This window comes from Papaver somniferum, chromosome 2 (genome assembly GCF_003573695.1).
Source record: "Papaver somniferum cultivar HN1 chromosome 2, ASM357369v1, whole genome shotgun sequence".
Lineage (NCBI taxonomy): Eukaryota > Viridiplantae > Streptophyta > Magnoliopsida > Ranunculales > Papaveraceae > Papaver > Papaver somniferum.
The window spans coordinates 35,500,975-35,510,812 of record NC_039359.1 but is presented as its reverse complement, the minus strand read 5'-3'; the positions used below and the strand labels follow the sequence as shown (position 1 = coordinate 35,510,812).

Sequence of the window (9,838 nt, the reverse complement as noted above, 5' to 3'; positions counted from 1 at the left end):
TTATATAATAAGGAATGCAATCTTTTGCAAACTGTGGCTATAATGTTCATGAAATGATTCGAGTGAATCAAAATCGATTTTTCTTCAATTGTCTCTTGTATACTTCTATGAGAATATAAACAATTGAACAACTCTCTAACTAGTTTCATTTGAGTCATTTGAACCAGTTATGATAAAGATGAATAAGGTTGATATGAAAGTGCTCATATGGCTAACCATTGGTTAACTATTATTGAACCAACTAAATGTACAAGTTTAGGTACGGTTACCTTTATCTAAATGATGGTACATTTTTTTTGTATATAACAAGCTAAGTTGGATCTAACGATTGAAAGATATTAGCTTGACTCTAATCAAGTTTTCATCTAACAGTGAATATTGAATGTTTTTTTACCAAGGTAACATTGATTGCAATTCCTGATTTGAAGATTATATAAAGGAGAACTCTAGCAACTGGGAAATATAATCCCTACACCTCATGTGTGATACTAGTTGCAACTAGATTCGATTCTCCTTTAACCTTAGGTTTTTCACGAAACCCTGTAGGTTAACGAATTGAAGACTTCATTAGGATTGTGAAGACAGACCCAACTATTTCTCTATAATTGCATGTTCTGATCTTGTTGTTTTCTATCGTGTTGAGTACTATCTTCTTTAATATTTTCTCGAGATTTATTCTCTGATAGGCAAGATTGAAAAGTAGTCACAAACATCTTCGTATCATCGTTTGTGATTCCACAATATCTTGTTTCGTTAATCGATTAACATTATTGTGAGGTGATTGATAATACTAGGCTGTTCTCCGGGAATATAAGTTTGGTTTATCAATTGGTTCATGTTCACCTTGATTTATCAAAAGACGGAATAAAACTCATAGAAATATCTGTGGGAGACAGATTTATCTATTCAATAGACTTTTCTGTGTGAGACAGATTTGTTTATCAAGTCTTCGACTTTAGGTCGTAGCAACTCTTAGTTGTGGGTAAGATCAGCTAAGGGAATCAAGTGCGCAGAATGTGGCGTGGTTTAAGAGGCGTAAGGAACGTAACTGCACCTTGATCAGTGTGAGATTGATTAGGGCTCAACTACATTCCAGACCGAAGTTAGCTTGGTAGTAGGCTAGTGTCTGTAGCGTCTTAATGCAGTGTGGTGTTCAAATTTGTACTAGGTCCCGGGGTTTTTCTGCATTTGCGGTTTCCTCGTTAACAAAATTTCTGATGTTTGTGTTATTTCTTTTCCGCATTATATTTTTTATATAATTGAAATATCACAGGTTGTGCGTAAGTTCAATCAATTGTGAATCCAACCTTTGGTTGTTGATTAAATTAATTGACACTTAGATATTGGTTTTTGATACCATCCAAGTTGTTTCTTATATTAATCAGGCTCACGGATTTCTATCTGTTTGATTTTCTGATTACATTAAGAAACAGAGATACGAACTCTTTGATATATTTCTTGATTGAGCTCGCTTTATTAGTTGGTTCTCTCAGAATTATATTAGAGTTAATCCATACAGATTGTTGAGCGAAATATTGGGTGTGGTTGTTAGACCCCAACTTTTTAATATATGCTTTAATTACCAACAATTAAAGCACATCCTCTCGAAAATATTATTAAATTAATGTGCTAAACTAATAATAGAAGTTTTTTATGAGAGTTTTCGGAAATATGGTTTGGCATATAAATGGAAATAGGAAAACCGAGATTAGGTACTTTAATGAGAATATTTTCGGTTTTGGAATTTCCTTGTTGTCCAAACAACCGTGGTATATAAATACTTGAGTTTGCATTTCTTGCAAACTAGCCTAAGATCCAGGCAAACTTTATTCTTGTTGTTTCTGTTGGAGCTGTCTATCTGGAGAAGAAAGTACCCTAATTAGGCGAAATCTTTTACGATCGCTCATTTAAAGACTTCTGTGGGATCAAGAAGCTCTACGAGTACCGTTGGTGGGAAACTAGATAATTGTATTGTTATTGTAGTTTTCGATTATTGATTTGATTGATTAACGGTTATTGAAACATTGATTGCACCTAGTTTTTTTATTCTTGAGAACCTTGTCTTATGATATAAGGCTCACTCAAACTAGATCAAAGTATTGACAGGATCTTTAGAACCATTTTCAGATCTAAAGACATCTTGTGATAATCCATTGTTAACAGACTCCTTTTTGTGCGGGATTGATCACAAGAGGTTTCAAGTGGTGTTGTGCAGGTTATTAAAGACAAACGAAGATTTGAAGACCACGAAGTTTTTCTTATTAGTTTCCCTATCTTGTGAAATTGTGTTTACAAACCTTGATCGGCTAGGATCCAACTAGAATCGTGTTTATCTTTGACAGACTTGATTGATTAGTTTCATGGGATCGGCATCACCTTATAGTTTCTCTTTGAGATCTATGTTGACTGATTGCGAATTTAGAGCTTGATTATTTCGGTAATCAAACGATAGATCGATCTAACCAGACAATGGATTTTATAGATTAAACATAAGAGCCTTTGTCAACGACTCATAATATCTTATTACGAAGATTGAATAGAGTGGTTACCAAACATGTTTATCCTTTACTGTTTGGAATACGATCTAAAGGATTGGTGATTCACGTGCGTTACTCTAGAAGTTGAAGGCGCAGGGATACTGAGGAAACTAAGTAGCTAGGGATAGTCTACTTGGTCACAACTATACGAAGTTGGTATTTGATTTTGTATAGCGGCTCAATTTTGAGAGTATTCAAAACTGGACTAGGTCTCAGGGTTTTTCTGCATTTACGATGTCCTCGTTAACAAAACCTTGTTATGCCATTTTCTTTATTATTCCGCAGTATAATTGTTTTATTATAATTAAAATTAACACTTGTACGTTGGTTCGTAACACTTGATATTGATCCTATAGAGTTTCGGTTATTACCATACTTATTATCAAGTGATCACTTTGTTGTCGTATCGTCTCGATCTTGAATCCATAGTAAATCACGCAAGTAATCTTGTTGTTGTATTTTCTCGATCCCGTATCCATAAACGATCACACGAAGTGTGTACCAAAGTTGTTGTATTGTCTCGACTCTGTCCATAGACGATCACACTTGGTAAAGGACTTATAGGTTGATAAATAAAAGATTGTGGTGTATTTGGGTACCGTCGTATTTTCAGTTTCGGTTAGTAGCACCTCTAGAATTAAAGGTATTACCTCAGGAGTAGTTTGGGTTTGAATCTTTGAGGTGGGTGTTGATGTGGTCCATGACGCCGTTCTCCGTTTCGACTGAATCTTTGAGTTGGTTGCTGATGTGGATGGACGTTCTGCATCTCGACTAGTTTCACCTTTCTCACCAAGAGAATTAATAGCAGTGTCTTGAGCTTCAATCATCACCAACATCAGATCTTTGTTGATACTTTCCTCAATAGATTTCTCCACAGGTTTCTGAGTATTTTTCGCACCATTCTCATTGTTAGACATATTTGGATTGGACATGGAATCGAGTCTATAAGGTGGATATCAAAGATGACTAACATGAAAAAACTAACTTTGGTACCACTTGATATAGCACATCAGAAGCAATTGAAAAAATTAGTAACACAGTGAAATTCCATTCCTTAAATAACCTATGACTCACTTCAATCCAAGAGCTACGATAACTCTAACCAAGAGTTTAAGGTAGATAATGGTTATAGTCAATAATTACCGTCACCTTTTTCTTCATTTTATTTCTAGTTGTACACTTTAGGTGATAAGATGGGCTGAATGATCTAAACCCAGATACACTAGTCACAAGGTAGTTGAAGTTATGAATCCACATGGCACATTACGGAGACTCAACCAATCCAAGGCAATCAACTGTCATTTCACGGAAGCTTTTAAAGCAGTTGGACTGTTTTTAACACCTAACTAAACAAGATGAATCATAGTAGTAACTGCAAAAAATCATGCTTTCTACATGAATGCGACCACATTTACTAGGGCATCTAACAGATCTAAAATAAGACCAAGGGTTTCTCTGTTTCAGCAAACAACAATAACAACTATGGCTAATGATGTTGTTCTTAGATCTTCACTAATTTGTTTAGGAGCTATTATATTTTTCATTGGTTTTTACACTTACTCATTCAAGAAAATGATTGTAACTTACATTTTTGGTCTTTTTGCTATTGCTGGTATTCTTTTGCCTGATTGGGAATTCTTCGATAGGGATTTTTCTCAGTGGACTTCTCCTATGCCTGCTGATGCTATTGATTCAAATTCTTCTGAACCCAAGAGGTATATTCTTTTGTCTACTAGTCTTATTTTGATCCTTTGTTATGGAATTACATTTTGCTTTGTGTTTTCGTTTTGAATTTCTTTATTATGTGTTGCCCATTGTTCATGATTTGTCGCAAAGTTCAAAATCCCAGTCTATGATTGTTTAGAACTTAGGGTTTTTCAGAATCTCATTGCTGTTCAGAATTTATGTGTTTCCTTAGTTGAGTAGATAGTGAAGAAAAAATAGTTATAATTTTCTGTAGGAAGTTGAAGTGAAAGATATGCAACATCATTTGAATAATGGGCAATGCAAATGTTGTTTGATTCATATATTTAGTGACTTGTCCTGAGACACCACATTATCTAACAGCTCCGTGAAATTGTGTAAGAGTGATAAGTTGTGTGTCATTCAGCTCCTGGTGAGGTAAATGGTACATGAAAAAGTGATGGTCATGTAGGAGGATAGTGTTGATAAAAGAAATTGAGATAGGATTTAGTATTTCAGAATTGCGTTTGTTAACCAACCTAAGCTTGAAATGCCTCTACTTCTACTGAATGTTCTTAGTTGAATTTGAGTGTGGAACTTACCTTTAGAGGCTAATGTGCTCTACAGCTCTACTCCACATTTTCCCTCCATAAACTAATTTGTTGTGATTGGGTTTAAAGTTCGCTACTGACCGACCTTGAGGGCGCTTACTACAATGCAGGACTGATTGTTAGAATAATATGTAAGTTTTTATCATGGTTGGGTTTATAAACTAAGAGATGTTACAGCCGTCAACGAAGTCCTCTCTAAGGCGACTCAACATGTGATGCACACACTTGAGTTGTTCTTTACATTCTAGATAGCCCTAAACAATATGAAAGAATGTAGCTACTGAGCTGCCTCTCCTATAGGCACATTTGTGTTCCTAATGAGGATTAGGATGGGATAAAGACTATTTTTTTCCATTTCGGTAAGTAGGATGGAAGAATGTAGGTATACTGAACAATGGCATCCAGATACTCGATCTACTTTAAGTATGTTTCAGCAAGTTAATTATTTGCTAGTGATTTTGCAAGCTATGGTTATAGTTGCTGCTCAAGTAGCGATAGTTGTCACATCTTTGCAAGGTGTTCTAATTTTGAATATGCACTCTAAGAATTGAACTGATCTTTTCTTAACCTCATTCTGGTGCAGGTTTAAAATCTATCCTGTTAGATACACCGTCTATGCTATTGTCTACAGTTTTGGTCTGTACAAGTGGTGGAATTTCGTATCTACCTGATAAGAAGGCTCATTTCATCTCCTTGTCTTCGCCGTAAAAGAATTGGATATTGAACTTATATGGTCGAGCGAAGTTGTATATTAACTTAATTGATTGAATCGTTACCCCGAGATCTTGCATTTGCTTTTGTAATCTATTATAAGTTTAAGTTCTTTGTTGCATTCATTTTTACTGATGTTTGGAAGAGAAAATAATGTACGAGTGTTAACTGGATTGTTTGATTTTGAAATGTTGTGGTTCTTATATTAATGAGTCCAATGACCAATCTGCCGTATCTCTAAAGGGAAGGACTTGGATCATCACCGGATAATAATGAGTCTAACGACGATGGATGCAGTTCTCCGATAGGATACCGGTGATGATCTAAAAAATCAGTTTCTAAAACACAAATATGAATAATCAGCGATTAACTACACAGGTAAATTCAAATAGTCTTCATCTTCAAATTCCATTTCATACATTACATAGTCATCACCTCAGTCATGAAGTTCAACCATGACAATAACAGATAAATTCTTCTCATCTTATTTCGAATAAATATACTCCTAAAGCCAGTTTAATACAGATTAGGGGTGCTAATCCATTAAACAACAGCAACTACGTACTGATGAGAAGTGAAAACATAACAAGTAGCGACTCAAAGATGATCGATGATACGCAAAGCTATTTGCGAGAGTTCTTCATACATGTTAAACCCAAAAGAGATATGATATGTAATTCTTATCTTCCGAGTGTTCTCAAACTGGTATTTGCATGCACTCTGATACATTAATGCCTCAAACACCGATTTATCTGAAGCATCGTAATCACCAGTCTTTAACCCTTGAGTAGCTGCACTGAGATCTGACTTTGCATGAGAAAACCATTCTTGGCACTTCGTAATAGTTTGATTTGCAGCAAAATCATCTTTGTATTTAGAGGCTAATGCAGAAATATTGTTTTGTAAGTAAACAGCTTGAACTTTTAGGCAATCAACAACGATAGTCGCAATTCCAACACTATCTGCATTGTCACTCCGATTATCAGCTTTGACACACTGATTACAAGCTGTTGGTGCATCCGTGTTGTGACATACTCGACGGATCAATTCATCATCTGCCCTGACGAAAGTTGAAGGTTGAAGATTATAGCAGAGAAACATAATAAGAACCAAGACAGTAGAAACCTTGGAAATTTTAAGGAATGCCATAACTTTTTTCTCGTTGAAGTTTAGAGAGACAGAGAGCTTTTGATTATGAAACTATAAACCTGAATGCGTCTGATATTTATAATGAAAGAAAAAATTAGAGGTTTGAGTTGTGTATTGTTCAAAAGTGAAGTTGATGTTAAACAGAATTACTTGATATGCAAATTTTGTTCATTTCACTGAAATGGAATGAAGTTACACGCCACACTGAATTGGGGTTCAAGTAGTGGAGATAGGTTGCAACCACCTTATTCTTTCATCAACTTTAAAAAAGTTGTATCCACTATACTACTAGTGTAATTCTATGGTTTAAGTTTTGTCAAAGGTTAGACATTTTAAGTAATGTTGGTTTCATTTAACATCGTGACAGTTTTATATTTATGATTCTACAACAACCATATAGACTGCAAACAGAGGCAGGTTTACAAGCTAAATAAATGCGCAACAAACAAAGAAACTAGTAAATTATACAAAAGCCCTGTTCCATTTACATTCAATCAGGAGATCCAGACCCAAAAACATGAGGCATTGATATGGAATTAGCTACACCAGATTCCATAATATATTTTGCCAGCTTTTAAGCGTATTACCCGCATTACGGGTTCTAAGGTGGCCAGACATTTCACTTCCTCAACATTCAGAGCTCAGGTCCCACAGCTGCTCCAAAATATAGAATTACACTACTAGATATTATTATTATTATTCACTTTTGATTAGGGGGCTGCTGCCCCCAGGACTCTCTTGTGCTGGAAAAAGTTTCTAAAACTCTATTTGGAGCAACTTATTTTTTCTACACTGACAACAATTTGAGACTTTAAAACTCCTCAAATTGGGAGTGTGGTTCCATTTCATATTGCCTAAAAAACATTGTTAACTTTTACATAAAATGAAAATCTAACTCAGAAAATGGCTCCTTAAAGGAGTGTTACTCAAATACAAGGAAGTTGAGAACGATTTTTTATACACGAGTACATCAGCCAGGCTCAAGTTGCCTTCTCTGCCTCTGCTGCTTCTGCAGCCCTCTCCTCCTCTTGCATTTTCCTTAGAGATGGGGGTGGCCTGACCACAATGCTCTTCTTCCATTGTTTGTCAAGTTTCCTTGACAACCTTTTCTTAATTCCCTCCTCAAGCTCTCTTTCTCTCCTTACGGTCAGCATTCGAGCTACCTATATTTTTAGACCAGAGTTAAAGAAGCATAGGGAACGGAAAAGGAACCAATGGTAACGGTATCATAAACAATTGGATTTATTTGTTTGATAAACACCCATAACTGGAAACATCAAACATTCTCTAAAACAATAGAAGAATTCTACAAAGTTATATAATTGAAATGTGGTAAGATGAAAACACACCAGCAGAGATAAATTTAAATATGTACTTTCACTTTCTACACCAATCTAACGACAGAACTTGAAGCACCAGCACAGTATAGAGAAGGAAAGAGGAATTTTCCCTTGTCTAATAGCATAAGGAATATTCATTCAACTTTAGCACCACTTTAATCTTGTACCTACTGCTATGGTAATCTTTCTGTTCTTTCTAACGGCAACATAGCAACAATTACCAACACCATGCCTCATTCCGTCACCAGACAGCCTATATCTATTTGACTCCTTTGTTTCAAACAATGCAAAGCTATCTTCATTTTCTCCGTACCACCAGTTGAACAACATGACAATGAAAAAATTATCCGTCTACAGTCAAAACATCTACAAGTGTAGAGTGACTGATCAAAAATAGCTTTTCAAGGATGAAACAGAACGTTCTAAACAAACAAAGCACATATTCTGCAGTGGAAGTTAAAGGATAAACGTAATCCTTCACAACCAGTAACTATGACTTAGATGGTCCAAAATTGATAAGCATCTTATCCCTTTTTCGGAAACTACACTTCGCTATGCAACATTGGAATCTCAACATCTCAGTTCGAAGCAATGAAACTTGTCCTACCTTCATTGCAGTACTAACCCTTACCTATAGCAATCAAAAACACTTTCTAGTTATCACCCTAGTTAGCATCTCAATTCCCAACTTTTAAGCTCATCATAAAATTGGAATACTGACCTAAAACCCTAATCTTTAGCAGCCAATTCTTTCTAACAAAACAATAACAGAAATGTAAATAAATGTCATAAGAAAAACACGAAATTTCAGACAAATCTCCATAAAAAACAACATTATCTCTAGGAATTTTAACAATAAAAAGAACAATAAACGGTTACCCTTTTGCGCATTTTCCGAAAATCACTAGATTTGAACTCTTCGCGAGCTGATTTTTGTAGTCTGAGCATGAGTAATTCTCCTTTAATATCGATAATTTCATCATTGATTTGTTCAGTAGATTTAGATCTGATTTCTTTCAACTCTTCTTCTCTTTTTGACATCATCACTACTGAAGATGACTTAGAGGAAGATGAAGATGATGAGAAAGAGGGCATTTTAGGGAGCGATACATTCTTGACGCGGATACCGTGGAAAGATGATTTGAGGTTGTTCTTTGTAAGTAGTGAAGAAGGATTGAAGATTGCTGTGTTTGACGGTGAAGCCAATGAAAGACCCAACATTTTTGCTCCTCTCTTTTTTCGTTTCCCTCTGCTCTCTCACCAGTGAGCTCTTTCTCAATGGATAACCTTTCTTTTCCCTCTTTTATTTCCAGTGAAGTTATTCTGGTGGTGAATAGCCTAGTATGCCAGAATGAACCGCTATCCTGTGCGTCCCAATCCCAAATTATGTCTGTTTTGCTTCCTAAGAGCAGTTCCCTTAGTAATGTTCAAACTCAAAATTTTGTTGAGCCACTGGATGGCCAAACGGGTTTCTCCGCTATGGTAAAGTAAGGAAAAATAAACATATTTGGTTTTTTAGGGTTCCACTTGTATTTCTTTTTAATATAAAATGTTTTGTAGGATAAAGATGAAAAATAAAATAAAATATTTAAATGAGATAAAATAGGATAACGTGAGATAAAAATAAGGTTAAAAAGTAGTAAAATAATCAGGGATTGTACTTGGCGTCAATCCAAGAGTCGTGGGCGTCAATCCAAGTGTCTTTGGCGTTTTTTGCATGAACGCGCGTCATTTCTTCTGACGCCAGCGTTGGTAGAAATATCGCTCGTCGTTACCACAGATGCGCGCTGGATGTTCCAACTCGATG

The 9,838-nt window shown here is 35.6% G+C and overlaps 3 protein-coding genes across 3 annotated transcripts; 1 reads left to right on the top strand and 2 right to left on the bottom strand.

Moving 5' to 3' along the window:
• Positions 1-3,897: 3,897 nt before the first annotated feature.
• On the top strand, positions 3,898-5,751 carry LOC113347361 (signal peptidase complex-like protein DTM1). The gene is made up of 2 exons (XM_026591001.1): positions 3,898-4,252; positions 5,415-5,751. Exons 1-2 carry the CDS (start codon positions 3,933-3,935, stop codon positions 5,500-5,502), a joined length of 408 nt encoding a protein of 135 aa, XP_026446786.1. The 5' UTR covers positions 3,898-3,932; the 3' UTR covers positions 5,503-5,751.
• Positions 5,752-5,908: 157 nt separating this feature from the next.
• LOC113347360 lies at positions 5,909-6,753 on the bottom strand. The gene has a single exon (XM_026591000.1). It carries the CDS (start codon positions 6,689-6,691, stop codon positions 6,140-6,142), a length of 552 nt encoding a protein of 183 aa, XP_026446785.1. The 5' UTR covers positions 6,692-6,753; the 3' UTR covers positions 5,909-6,139.
• A 740-nt stretch (positions 6,754-7,493) lies between these two features.
• Positions 7,494-9,333, bottom strand: LOC113347359 (50S ribosomal protein L29, chloroplastic-like). The gene is made up of 2 exons (XM_026590999.1): positions 8,911-9,333; positions 7,494-7,854 (listed from the first exon to the last, which is right to left on the bottom strand). The coding sequence occupies exons 1-2, from the start codon at positions 9,250-9,252 to the stop codon at positions 7,672-7,674; spliced, it is 525 nt and encodes a 174-aa protein (XP_026446784.1). The 5' UTR covers positions 9,253-9,333; the 3' UTR covers positions 7,494-7,671.
• Positions 9,334-9,838: the final 505 nt, after the last annotated feature.

What these genes read in the sequence shown, in the direction of transcription:
- LOC113347360 (XM_026591000.1), bottom strand. Translation starts at nt 6,691, where the DNA reads ATGGCATTCCTTAAAATTTCCAAGGTTTCTACTGTCTTGGTTCTTATT.
- LOC113347361 (XM_026591001.1), top strand. Translation starts at nt 3,933, where the DNA reads ATGAATGCGACCACATTTACTAGGGCATCTAACAGATCTAAAATAAGA. An exon ending in AATTCTTCTGAACCCAAGAG is followed by an intron (nt 4,253 to 5,414) that starts GTATATTCTTTT and finishes ATTCTGGTGCAG; the next exon opens with GTTTAAAATCTATCCTGTTA.
- LOC113347359 (XM_026590999.1), bottom strand. Translation starts at nt 9,252, where the DNA reads ATGTTGGGTCTTTCATTGGCTTCACCGTCAAACACAGCAATCTTCAAT. An exon ending in TTCGGAAAATGCGCAAAAGG is followed by an intron (nt 7,855 to 8,910) that starts GTAACCGTTTAT and finishes CTAAAAATATAG; the next exon opens with GTAGCTCGAATGCTGACCGT.